At 38.8% G+C, this 14,484-nt stretch overlaps 1 protein-coding gene across 1 annotated transcript in view; it reads left to right on the top strand.

Moving 5' to 3' along the window:
- The first annotated feature begins 274 nt into the window (after positions 1 to 274).
- The window catches only part of LOC126336204 (salivary glue protein Sgs-3-like), a 34,186-nt gene continuing 19,976 nt past the window's right edge, over positions 275 to 14,484 (top strand). Inside the window, exon 1 of the mRNA XM_049999708.1 lies at positions 275 to 1,041. Coding sequence (XP_049855665.1) covers positions 1,019 to 1,041 — 23 coding nt within the window. The 5' untranslated portion in view covers positions 275 to 1,018. The remainder of the gene's footprint in view (positions 1,042 to 14,484) is intronic.

The following is a 14,484-nucleotide window of genomic DNA, read 5'->3' on the forward strand; positions in this document are numbered from 1 at the left end:
CATATAATTTTGTACGCAGTATGTTATATTTCAAGTTAAAATTGATGAAAATGAATTACTTTATTTTGGATGTTATAATTAATAAAATAATACTAGTTCTGAATCTACAATAAAAATTATAATAATTTATTATACACCCATCCAAAGTTATAATTTATTTGCCACATTTAAAATGTCTATTATTAATTATGCAATCTAATACTGTTTACTATGTTTATTTCTGGCTTCATTTATGAAACAATAATCAAAATTAACAGAAATTCATTTTTCAAGAAAAAGTGTAAACCCTTTGGAATATGGTTATTACCGCAGAATAAAGCTGTAGTAAACATGTCTCTTATGTGATCAGTCATATTTTTGTATTTTGGGCGAACAATGTAATTTTGGCTTTGTTAATGCAAAAATTAAAAAAACTGTATGATATACTAAAACACGACAAAATATATTAACGTAAAAACAAAAATTCTACAACACCAATCTTCAAAATTATTTAGATTAATTCAACCATGTGAACCTAAAACATAAGAATTTCAGCTTCAAGAATCAGACCCCTAGACAAGAAGAACTGAAGCCAACTACACATGAAAAGCTAAGTAAACTAGAAAGTATATCGTAACCTTTGCTCCTCTCAAATTTTTCATAAAAGACTTTGTTTATCATGGACAATAAATGGAATTAGGAAGGAGGGGGGAGATTACATGTGTGGGGGTTGTCCATGATTTATTGACTAATAATGAAATTTTGTCTGTTGCAGAAACTGCTTTATTTCATTGATTTTTGAAATTTATGTAAGAATTAATTTTTGATCACATGGAGCAAAAACCGAAGGCTACCCAACACAGGATCTTTATACCAACACTGACGATGTACAACCAATAATGACGGACCAGATTTAATCAAAGTGAACAGGACTTTACAGCTACAACCAGGGACATCAACAGGAGCTGGCCGGTGTGGCACTTCAGTCTGGAACAGTGCTTCGACTGCTACGGTCGCAAGTTTGAGTCCTTCCTCAGCCATGGATGTGTGTGATATCCTTAGGTTAGTTAGGTTTAAGTAGTTCTAAGTTCTAGGGGATTGATAACCTCAGATGTTAAGTCCCATAGTGCTCAGAGCCATTTGTTTGTTTCTGTGTTCATTTATGAAATAATAATCAAAATTAATAGAAATTCATTTGTGAATAAAAAGTGTAAACCCTTTGGAATATGGTTATTACCGCAGAATTCTGCAACAACAACCTTCAAAATTATTTACATCAGTTCAACCTATGTGAGAATTTGAGCTTCAAAAATCAGACCCCTAGACAAGAAGAACTGGAGCCAATTCTGCACAAAAAGCCAAGTAAACTAGAAAGTTCATTGTAATCTTCACAACTCTCAAATTTTTCATAAAAGACTTTTCGTAGTGTGTACAATAACTGGAATTAGGGAGCAGGGAGAGATTACACACTGTTCCAGTGTTTGAAAGTCTGCACTAAAATCCTGGTATGTACATATTCCATTGCCTGATTCTTTGTCAGAGAGTGCTCCGTCACCATCAACTAGTTGGGGCACATTAGTCGAATGTGCCGTTAGTGTTCTTGGCATTGATCTGCGAAGGTTTGTACTGTTTATCCAATATGTGTCTTGTCATATCCCCACAGAATCTGATATACCCTGGCCTTCTGAAAACCAAACCAAGGTGATCTTCGACACTCCACAATAATAGCTGTGTTTTATTGGACGGCCAAAAACTGTTCTTACACTGTGCTTTTTTTAGTATGTGCACGACTTTTCCCAATAGTGCACCAGTGATGTAAAGGCTGTGGCTACCTTTCCCTCCATAATTTCCTCCACCTCCACAGTTTGTAATATAGTGGTGGGGCAAAGACTGCACTTAATCTGCTGTTCTGAGTAACTATTTTTTCAAAACACAGTTCTGAGGTTTTCTAGTTCCTGGGGCAGACTCTCTGCATCTGAGATGGGGTGCACTCTGTGTCCTTGTAGTTTTAGTACCCCATTCCTCCGTGCGGAGTGATGCCAGCTATCTGCATGCAGATACAAGTCAGTATTCATTTTCTCCTGATAAACACTATAGCCCAGGGTGCCTTAGCTCTTTTCTTGACCATGACATCCAGGGATTGTAGTCTTGCTTCTTCTTCAGTCTCCATACTTAATTTGATGCTGGGATGTAGAAAGTTCAGATATACAAGGGAGTAAAGGAGTTTGTCCCTTCCATAAAAAACATATCATCCAAATAACAGAAAAAGCAGATAGGTTTCCATTTGGATAACATCAAGTCCTCTTCTCGAAGTTCTATATACAAATTTGCAACCACAGGTGAGAGTGGGCTGCCCATTGTGACTCTCTCTGTTTGCTCACAGTATTTTGCATTAAACAGAAAAATATTGAGTTTAGGACATACCTGGGAAGGCTGCTGGCCTTCTGTAGTATCTCACATAGACATACTCTGGTAAATAATGAAACACCGGAGCTCACTATGACATGAGTCCTTCAGCTTGAAGTTTTTAAGGCATTTCACAAAATCCACAGAGTTGTGGATGTAATGTGGGCATTTACCCACATAAGGACTTAGTATCACTATGAGATATTTTGCAGCAAATGTGTAGAAGCTCTGATGTTGACACTGGGATGTAACAGCTCCCTGTCTTGTTGTCCTTGGGGTGTTCATATAGTCTTTGCAGTATAGGTCCTTGTGGTGACAATTTCTGGATTACACCCTCTGGTAACTCCATTTCCTTGAGAAGTGCCCTGAACTTGTTCTTCACCTTCTTAGTGGGTCAGTATTGATCTATCTGTATGAGTCGTCTGTCAGCAGGCTCTGCATTTTCTCAGTGTAGTCCTTATGGGAGAGCAAGAGTAACATTGCCTTTATCAGCAGTTGAGATGAGAATCTCAGGGCTCTCTTTCGGGATCCCAAATGGCTGCCTTATATTTGCTGGTAATGTTTGACCTCATAGTATTAGTTCTCAGCAGTACATAACAAGTTACACAATGCACTCCTGCTTTTATTTATTTATTTATCTCTTGTTCCAGTGATCCATGTTGTGACACTATCACAGGATATGTGTCAATTTTACAAGCTTTTGGCCAGAATTTATGGTAATACATAAAGATTAGATTAGATTAGATTAATACTTGTTCCATAGATCATGAATACGACACTTCGTAATGATGTGGAACATGTCAGGTTAATGAAAGATGTCTGTACACGATATTACATTACACAAAATATTGCATGACACTAATGTTAAAGTTAGTTTTTTTTTCCCTCCCTTAATTTATATCTAAAAATTCAGCCAATGTAATAGTAAACAGTAACTTACGTTCCACTATAAAAAAAATACATTTTAGAGATAGATAGAGATTACAAAACAAAAAACAGTAAACAGTTGCTTATGTCCCACTACAAAAATACATTTTAGAGGTAGATAAAGATTCAGGCAGTAGTTGCACAGTGACATGTTCAACTGCAAAGACAATAGCCATGACTGGTGTGAACATAGGGATGGGGACTAAGTTCATTCCCCTCTCCAGAACCAAAACTGCATCATGACTTAGCTGCATGTCGAACTGTCCACAGATGTATTGTCATTTCATTGTGTCCAATGGCCTCAGCAATTTGCCGATCAGACATGTAGCCATCATCAGGTGCGCTGATGAACTGAACTCATGTGGATGTGTGGTCAATAAGGGATATTCCCTTCCTCCCATGAGGTGCTCCCTCTGTGATCCATGCCCGTGGCTGTGCATCAGTGGTCACAGAGGTGCCAGCATTGGCATCTGTGATTGTTGATGTAGGTGCTCTGTCTGCCATGGTTGCCAGATTGTTTTCTTTGCTGAGAGTCTCTTTAATTAAACTCAGTGCTGCTTCCCAAGCCTTGCTAAGATTATAACCACAATCTCAGTTGATGAAGTGGAGAACAACATTAGGGCTCTTCTCAGGGAAGTGGATTTACCAGAGAGGATCACCAAGAAACTGTTACCTCAAGAAACTGTACTGCCAAGAATTTATGGACTCTCATAAAGGCCACAAAGATGAGGTCCCATTGTGCCCCATTGTCATCAACATTACAGCACCTATGTATTTGGTGGCAAAATATCTGACAGAAATTCTAAGCCCTTATGTGCATTAAATGCCCTCATCATATCCACAATTCTGTGGAGTTTGTAAAATGCCCTGACAACTTTAGAATACAAGAGTCAGGGATCTAGGTGAGTTTCAACATCATTTCATTATTCACCAGGGTGCCTCTATGAGAGTTGCTAGAGCTTATTGGTCAGTAATTTGACAAGAAGACCACCAACCTTTTCAGGCATGTCCTGACCTCCAAGCATTTTTTGCTGTGGAGAATGCGATGAACAAATGGATGGACTTGCAATGGGCAGCCTACTTTCACCTGTGATCGTGAATTTATATGTTCATCATCTGGCCCCATGGAAGGGAAAAACTCCTTGATGTCTTTCCATATTTAAACTCTATACATCCAAACACCCCCCCCCCCCCACCCCCAACTCCCACACACCATGAACCATGGACCTTGCTGTTGGTGGGGAGGCTTGCGTGCCTCAGCAATACAGATAGCCATACCGTAGGTGCAACCACAACGGAGGGGTACCTGTTGAGAGGCCAGACAAATGTGTGGTTCCTGAAGAGGGGCAGCAGCCTTTTCACTAGTTACAGGGGCAACAGTCTAGATGAAAGACTGATCTGGCCTTGTAACACTAACCAAAATGGCCTTGCTGTGCTGGTACTGTGAATGGCTGAAAGCAAGGGGAAACTACAGCCGTAATTTTTCCCGAGGGCATGCAGCTTTACTGTATGGTTAAATGATAATGGTTTCCTCTTGGGTAAAATATTCCGGAGGTAAAATAGCCCCCATTCAGATCTCCAGGTGGGGACTACTCAAGAGGATGTCGTTATCAGGAGAAAGAAAACTGGCGTTCTACGGATTGGAGCGTGGAATGTCAGATTCCTTAATCGGGCAGGTAAGTTAGAAAATTTTGAAAAGGGAAATGGATAGGTTAAAGTTAGATATAGCAGGAATTAGTGAAGTTGAGTGGCAGGAGGAACAAGGCTTCTGGTCAGGTGACTACAGGGTTATAAACACAAAGTCAAATAGGGGTAATGCAGAAGTAGGTTTAATAATGAATAGGAAAATAGTAATGCGGGTAAGCTACTACAAACAGCATAGTGAATGTATTATTGTGTCCAAGATAGACACAAAGCCCATGCCTACCACAGTACTACAAGTTTATATGCCAACTAGCTCTGCAAATGATGAAGAAATTGAAGAAATGTATGATGAAATAAAAAGAAATTATTCAGATAGTGAAGGGAGGCAAAAATTTAATAGTCATGGGTGACTGGAATTCATCAGTAGGAAAAGGAAGAGAAGGAAATGTAGTAGGTGAATATGGATTGGGGCTAATAAATGAAAAAGGAAGCCACTGGTAGAATTTTGTTCAGAGCATAACTTAATCATAGCTAACACTTGGTTCAAGAATCATAAAAGAAGACTGTATACATGGAAGAAGCCTGGAGATACTGACAGGTTTCAGATAGATTATATAATGGTAAGACAGAGATTAAGGAACCAGGTTTTAAATTCTAGGACATTTCCAGGGACAGATGTGGACTCTGACCACAATCTATTGGATAAGAACTGTAGATTAAAAATGAAGAAACTGCAAAAAGGTGGGAATTTAAGGAGATGGGACCTGGATAAACTGAAAGAACCAGAGGTTGTACAGAGTTTCAGGGAGAGCATGAGGGAACAATTGAAAGGAATGGGGGAAACAAATACAGTAGAAGAAGAATGGGTAGCTTTGAGGGATGAAATAGTGAAGGCATCAGAAGATCAAGTAGGTAAAAAGACGAGGGCTAGAAGAAATCATTGGGTAACAGAAGAAATATTGAATTTAACTGATGCAAGGAGAAAATATAAAAATGCAGTAAATGAAGCAGGCAAAAAGGAATATAAATGTCTCAAAAATGAGATTGACAGGAAGTGCAAAATGGCTAAGCAGAGATGGCTAGAGGACAAATGTAAGGATATAAGGGCTTATCTCACTAAGAGTCAGATAGATACTACCTGCAGGAAAATTAAAGAGACCTTTGGAGAAAAGAGAACCACTTGCATAAAATAATAAGAGCTCAGATGGAAACTCAGTTCTAAGCAAAAAAGGGAAAGCAGAAAGGTGGAAGGAGTATATAGCGGGTCTATACAAGGGCGAAGTGCTTGAGGACAATATTTTGGAAATGGAAGAGGATGTAGATGAAATGAGAGATATGATACTGCGTGAAGAGTTTGACAGAGCACTGAAAGACCTGAGTCGAAACAAGTCCCCGGAAGTAGACAACATTCCATTAGAACTACTGATGCGAATTCTTTACAGACGAATGAAAAAACTTGTAGAAGCTGACCTCGGGAAAGATCAGTTTGGATTCCATAGAAATATCGGAACACTTGAGTCAATACTGACCCTACGACTTATCTTAGAAGCTAGATTAAGGAAAGGCAAACCTACGTTTCTAGCATTTGTAGACTTAGAGAAAGGTTTTGACAATGTTGACTGGAATACTCTCTATTTACAATTTCTACAGGAACCAGATGACAGTCACACGAGTCAAGCGAAATGAAAGGGAGGCAGTGGTTGGGAAGGGAGTGAGACAGGGTTGTAGCCTCTTCCTGATGTTATTCAATCTGTATATTGAGCAAGCAGTGAAGGAAACAAAAGAAAAATTCGGAGTATGTATTAAATTCCATGGAGAAGAAATAAAAACTTTGAGGTTCACCGATGACATTGTAATTCTGTCAGAGACGGCAAAGGACATGGAAGAGCAGTTGAACGGAATGGATAGTGTCTTGAAAGGAGGATATAAGATGAACATCAACAAAAGCAAAATGAGGATAATGGAATGTAGTTGAATTAAGTCAGGTGATGCTGAGGGAATTAGATTAGGAAATGAGGCACTTAAAGTAGTAAAAGAGTTTTTCTATTTGGGGAGCAAAATAACTGATGATGGTTGAAGTAGAGAGCATATAAAATGTAGACAGGCAATAGCAAGAAAAGCATTTCTGAAGAAGAGAAATTTGTTGACATCGAGTATAGATTTAAGTGTCAGGAAGTCGTTTCTGAAAATATTTGTATGGAGTGTAGCCATGTATGGAAGTGAAACATGGACGATAAATATTTTGGACAAGAAGAGAATAGAATCTTTCGAAATGTGGTGCTACAGAAGTATGCTGAAGATTAGATGGGTAGATCACCTAACTAATGAGGTAGTGTTCAATAGGATTGAGGAGAAGTTTGTGGCACAACTTGACTAGAAGAAGGGATCGGTTGGTAGGACATGTTCTGAGGCATCAAGGCATCACCAGTTTAGTATTGGAGGGCAGTGTGGAGGGTAAAAATTGTAGATGGAGACCAAGAGACGAATACACTAAGCAGATTCAGAAGTATGCAGGTTGCAGTAGGTACCGGGAGATGAAGAAGCTTGCACAGGATAGAGTAGCATGGAGAGCTGCATCAAACCAGTCTCAGGACTGAAGACCACAACAAAAACAACAACAACAACAACATCCAAACAATAATTCACTATGGAGATAAAAGCAGGAAGAAGAGTACCACTCTTGCCTGGACTTCATAATCTACCTCCTCCTTCCTAGTTGCTGCTACTGTCCTATGGTAAAGTCTTTGCTGAAGATTCGAGGGAGTAAGATTTACAATAAACTTTTTAGTTTACTTACCTTTTCTTGCATAGTTGGCTCCAGAACTCCATGTCTAGGGTCTGAATCTTGAAGGTAAAATTCTCAAATTTTAGGTCCTCATAGTTAAATCAATCAAAATAATTTTGAAGAATGTCAACGCAGAATTTTCATTTTTATGTCAATTTGTTGTGTCACATTTTACTATAACACACGGTCTTTTCAATTTTCACATTAACAAAGCCAAAATTATATTGTTTGTCCAAAAACAAAAATATGTCTGATCATATCAGAGGCATGCTTACTACTACTTCACTCTGTGCTAATAACAATATTCCAAAGTGTTTATAATTTTTCTTGACAAATGAATTTCTATTAAGTTTTATTATTATTTCATAAATGAATCCAGAAATAAACATAATAAACAGTACTAGATTGTGTAATTAATAATATAAATTTTAAGTGTGCCCGATATTTCATAATTTTAATGTTTCAGAAAAAAACAGTTTTAACTGTACATTCAGAGCTAGTACATATTTATTGTAACAATGAAAATAAAATAATTCCTTTTCATAAACTTTAGCTTGAAATATAATATATTGTATATAAAATTATATGAAAATTTTCAGAAAGACAGGTGTGATAATACTGAATTGTCCAAAATTCAAAAAGTATTACTGGTATCAACTACTACTGTTGAGGAAAAGTAATGATAGAGGAGGATGTCCCTTTAAAATATCATGGTGAAGAGAAGAGCTGATGTCACAATTGGCCAAGGATGTGTCAGAGTAAAATGCACACTGACCCGTATTTGCATGCAGATAGCTGCCACCAGCCTTTGTAGAGGAATGAGGTACTAAAAACTATATAGATTGGGAATGGCAGATTAGGCACACACTCTGCCCCACCACAGTACAGCCTCTGGAGATGGAAGAAGTCATGGAGCAAGAGGCAGCCACTGCCTTCATGCCATAAGCTGATGAACTACATTGGATGCATATTGAAGAAGCTCTGAGTAGGAACTGTATTTTGCCCACCCAATGAAACATGAGCGTTATTGGAAAGTGTCAAAGATGATCTCTGTTTGCAGAAGGCTGGCATATACCATATTCCATGTCAGTGTGGAAAGTCATATAATGGACAGACAGTGCGCACATTCAAAGATCATTGCCGAGAACACCAGAGGCACTCTTGACTGATGTATCCCAACAGGTCAGCAGTCGCAAGGCATTGTTTTTCTGAGACTCACGTGATGGAGTGTGAACATACCATGATATCGGCACAGACTTCCAAACACTGGAACACTGTTATTAGAGAGGCCATAGAAATTTGCACCAGCTACAATCTCATCAACTGAGATTGTGGCTATAATATTAGTAAGGTTTGGTAATCACCACTGAGTTTAATTAAGATGATTTTTAACAAATAAAACATTCTGCGGACCTGTGTGAACAGAGCACCTACATCAACACTACCGCATACACTGACATTAGCACCTCCATGACTGCTGAAATGCAGGCATGGACCATGGAGGAAAGAGCTTATGGGGGAGGGGATTTAAATCAGCTGTGCACCTACAGGAGCTCAGCTCATCAGTGAACCAGATGATGGTGACTTGTCTGGTTACCAAAATATTGTGTCCGTTGGACTCTGTAAACGAATATGTTGCGTGTTCATCAGATTGATGACCATCTTCCATGGGGATGCCTTTGATGGTTTTCCAAGAAGGCATGAAAGTTCTGATGTTTGACATACTGTAACCTTACTATGGGCATAATTGGCCATCGCCTAGATAACACCATCAATCCAGCTCCAGGTCCAAGAGTTAAAGTCATTGGCCAGTTGTAAATGTAGTTATAAAACTTCCTTGACCTTATACTCAAGACTCCAATGAGTAAAGTGCACCCTCTCACATACCAAGGCAAGGCTGGCCCCCTTCTTTATTCTCCTGCCTGCACAGAATCAATGTGATGAGTGACCTAAGCAAAGTTTGGCACACTTCAACAGCACCACATCTCTTCAGAAATGCAAGAGCACTCAGCAAATGGCATCTTTGGTGTGCAGCTTGTCAAATTTCTTTGTGCTGCAATACATCTTCTCACCATGAAGGTATGTGACGTGATTCTTCAGTTCTTCTCAACATATTTGTTGTTCAAATGGTCCATGGATATATTATTGATCCATAGTGTCCAACGGGCACAATATTTCAGCAATCAGACATGTTTCCATCATCAGGTGCGTTGACAGACTGAGCTCCTGAGGGTGCATGGGCTACTTATACCCCATCTTACCACAAGTCTAAACTCCATGGTCTGTGCCTGATGGTGCACACAGCAGTTGGCATCTTTAGTAGCAGCATGGCAGTTGTTCTGTTCACCCTTGGCACACAGATCATTGTGTTTGCTGAGAATTTTCTTAATTAGACCCAGTGCTAGATCCCAAGTCTTGCTGTGATTATAGCCAGAGTCCCAACTGATTAGATTACCCCTGGTGTGAATTTTGATGGCTTCCCTAATGATGCGATCACATTATTTGGAAATCTGCACTAAAATCCTGGCATGTTTGTATTCCATCACATGATTCTCTGAAAAACAGTGCTCTGTGAACTGACAGTACGGCTGGGGGACTATTTGATCAATAATTATGCCAGGACAAAGTGAAGAATCATGTACATCATTGTTCCTTTTGAAATGCAATGGACTATTTACAACAAACTTTATGAGGGAATAAATATGCTGTGAAACAGTAGTCATAATTCCCAACTTCTTACACAGTTGTCTACAAGATGATTGTGGATGAGCACCATGTGCTATTCTTACAGAACATTTTTGATCAATGAAGACTTTCTTTCTTAATGATAAGTTGCTGCAGGACATTATTCCATATGACATTATTGAATGAAAATATTCCAAATATGTCAACTGACTGATTTGTCTCTCTCCGAGATTTGCAATGATTCTACACACAAACATGACTGAACTAAGTTGTTTTAGCAGTTCCAAAAGGTGCTTTTACAGTTTAAATTCTTGTTAGTATGGACACACAAGAATTTTGAAGTACCAACCTTTTTACTATTTCCTCACCATGTGTCACACTTATCATTGGTATAGTACCTCTAGATATGCAGAATGGAATATGTTTTGTCTTTTTAAAATTAGGGTGAGACCATTTGCAAAAAAGTAGTCAATGGTACTTTTAACTCCATCTCTGATTTCTCCCCAGTCAGAATTACATCCCCACACTATGCTGGTTGAATTGCTAAGTACAGCTTTCTGCATTCGTTACAGTTAGATATGACATAATCCATTGGTTGGCTATAACATCAATCTCATAAAACTTTAGTTTACCATAGAGAATAATGTGATTCACACAGCCAAATGCCTTAGACAGCTCACAGAAAACCGCGACCAGTGATTTTTTAAATTTTTATTTAATGCCTGCAATATTTGATAAGTGAACCTGTAAATGGAAGTAGGTGTTGTATTCATAACACTGAATTTTATGAGAGCTACTTTTTCAACATACTGCTGTGATTTTTCTCTTGAACTGTTTGTCCCCTTACTTTCTACTATATTTAAGGAATTATTATTAAATATATTTGCTATCTGTGACTCATCATATATAGCCCTTCGATTCAGTTCAGTAGTGATGTTATCCTGTTCTGTGGCTTGTTGGCCTGTCCCTTATTTCACTATATTCCCTATAGCTTGAAGTCTATTGTCGGAATTATTGATTTATGATGTTATGTGCAAATGGATTAGATCTTTGAGATACTTCCGTGTCACTCCTCGGATATTTTTAATGAAAAAGCACATTAACATTAAAACAGGAAAATGGATCAGAAACACCTTTTAACTTATAATTCCACAATAATAAATCCAGTTTCCACCAAACTTAATGACTTTTCCTTATTTCTTTTGTTCTTGACAATAGTGTTTCCCAATAGTGTACTGCAGTTTGCTAATTTCCTCAATTTGGTGGAAATTTCATGAAGTGTACATGTAGCAATGGGAGGGGTCATTTCATCCCTGGTGTAACTCTTTTTTCGAATGTTGCTGTTTTCATAATTGCAGAGGCAGTTGCAGTGCAGTTTACTTCAGTCAACAAGTGCTGCGTCAAGTGACAATAAATACATTATTGGAAAGGTTTGTGCATCTGACATTGTCACAGAACTATTCACTTGTATTTCGTATTTTGCTATTGTTACTCACCTCATCAGGTTTTATGCCTGTAATGTGCATTATCAGTTGTGTCACATCAGCAAGTCCTTACTAATGGAGAGATTTTCTGTATGCTAGAGAACTCAGAGACTGAATCAGGTGACTTGTTGGATTTAGTTGGTGATTTTCTACCAGAGACAACTGATGATGAAAATAGTGAGACTGCAGAGGAATTACTGTCAGCAGATTTCTCTCCATACCATTCTTACCACAACAGGCTGCAGAGTCAATTGAACTGACTGATAGTGGCTAGAGGTGGAATGAAATGGAAGTTTGCTAATACTCTTTTTGCTTGGAATGAAATAAAAAGTATCACTTGGTCCATGTCATTGGAAGAAATTATTGCTATCATCTGTGTCAGAGTTCCTTTTGTGCTAAGGAAGTGTCCAGGTACCTCCACTGCAATGACAAGTCATGCGTCCCTGCTAATGAGTTTGCTGTTATTTCTGAAATATTCTCTTTCTTAGAAAAGTTCCAGGGCAGGTTATTTTAAAAATAAAAGTTCCACTTACCAAGTACGAGGGTGAGTCAAATGAAAACCTTAAATTTGTATTAACAAATCGAAATTTTATGCCGTTATCCTGTAATTTGGTAAACATGCTACAAGCAGCGTGCAGAATGGCCTGTAGGTGGGAGCATAGTGCAGAATCACACATACCATAGCAGTATTAGTATAAAGATGGCTGCCCCACTTGCGACTTGCACCAGGGAAGAACAGTGTTCTGTTATTTGATTTTTGCATAGTGAAGGTGTGAAATATATTGAAATTCATTGACGAATGAAGGTTCAGTATGGTGATGTATGTTTGTCACAGGAGCAAGTCTACGAATGGAGTAGGAAGTTCGCAAATGGTGCTCCTTGTCCAGGTGAGGCACAACGAGTTGTGACTCACAGAACATTGCAGCAGTTGAAGCCATAGTGAAGGAGAACTGCTGAGTGACACTGAATGACATTGTAGCATGTTTACAGATTAGTAGTGGGACAGAACACCACATTGTGCATGATGTGCTCCAGTTTCACAAAACATCTGCAAGATAGGGTGCCACGGCAGCTGACTCCTGAAATGAGAGAATGACGTGTTGATGCTTGTGAAGAACTTGTTTAGTGCTTTGAAAGATAAGGTGATGGCTTCCTTGCAAGAATCGTTACTGGGGACAAAATCTGGGTACACATCCACCAACTAGAAACAAAGAGAGTGAGCAAGGAATGGTGCCATTGGAGCATTACATGCCTAGAGGGACCAATATCACCAGTGCATCATACACAGCCCTCCTAAAAAACCATCTGCGGCCTGTAATCAAATCAAAGTGACGTCGATTGCTGTCAGCAGGTGTCCTTTTGCAACAAGAAAATGCAAGTCCCCACACTGCCTATACAACAGTTGCAACAATCACAGACCTGCATTTTGAGTGTCTTCCTCATCCACCATACTCACCAGACCTTGCCCCAAGTGATTTCCATATGTTTAGACCACTCAAAGACCCAATGGGAGGAGAGAAGTTCCGTTCTGATGAAGAGATGCATGAGTGGTTGCATGTATTACCAAAGGACTTTTTTTCTAAAAGAATTTATGCATTTTGTAAGCACTGGAGAACTTGCATTGAGTGTGGGGGAGATTATGTTGAAAAGTGACACAGCTTTGCACCACTTCTGCACAATAAATAATATTCAAAAAAATATTTAAGGTTTTCATTTGACTCCTATCCCCTTTAAAAGTAGTCCCCTTGGCTACCTGCACACAGTTGCCAGCATTTCTCCAGGTCTTGAATGCAAGAAGGGGAATTTTCAGTTGCAAAGCTTGTAAGCTCATTTGTCATAGCCCATTTGATGTCTGTGATATCTTGATGAAGCTTTCCTTTGAGTTACCTTTTACACTCATGGAAACAAGAAAAAAATCACAAGGCACATGATTGGTTGAATATGGCAGATAAGGGATGTCAGCAATAGAATGTCTGGCCATATAACTGGTTACAGATAAAACAGTATGCGGTCTGAAACTGTCGTGCAGTAAGAACCAGTCTTGAGAATGCCACAAATCAGGGTGGTGACATCAAACTGCTTGTCACAAGCATTTCAAGACATTGATGTAAACAATCTGATTCACTGTTTTACCTGGAGGAACATATTCATGATGAACTAATCCTTTACTATCAAAGACTGCAATCAACATCATCTTTGTTCTTGAAGGTTGTCATGTGAATTTTTTTGAGGCTGATGGTTCATGACTCCACAATTCAGTACTTCAACCATTCATGTGAGGGTCATTCATACTGGTAGCACCAACTTTCATCCCCAGCAATAATCTTTGACCTTTGACAAAGATGTGGGATCACATCTGCTTCTATCCAGTAGTTCAGCAAAGATTCTTCGTCTTTCCTCTTTCTTTTCATCCATTAGTGTGTAAGGGACGAGTTTCGCGTTAAGTTTTCATTTCCCTAAATCTTTGCATAAAATTCTCTCAGTGGGGCCACAGTAACCGATTACTGTGCCCCCACTAACAGAATCTCAGCTCTCGTAGACCAACACCTTCAACCTATTACCCAGAACCTATCC

The sequence above is a fragment of the Schistocerca gregaria genome, chromosome 2, assembly GCF_023897955.1.
Source record: "Schistocerca gregaria isolate iqSchGreg1 chromosome 2, iqSchGreg1.2, whole genome shotgun sequence".
Classification (NCBI taxonomy): Eukaryota; Metazoa; Arthropoda; class Insecta; order Orthoptera; family Acrididae; genus Schistocerca; species Schistocerca gregaria.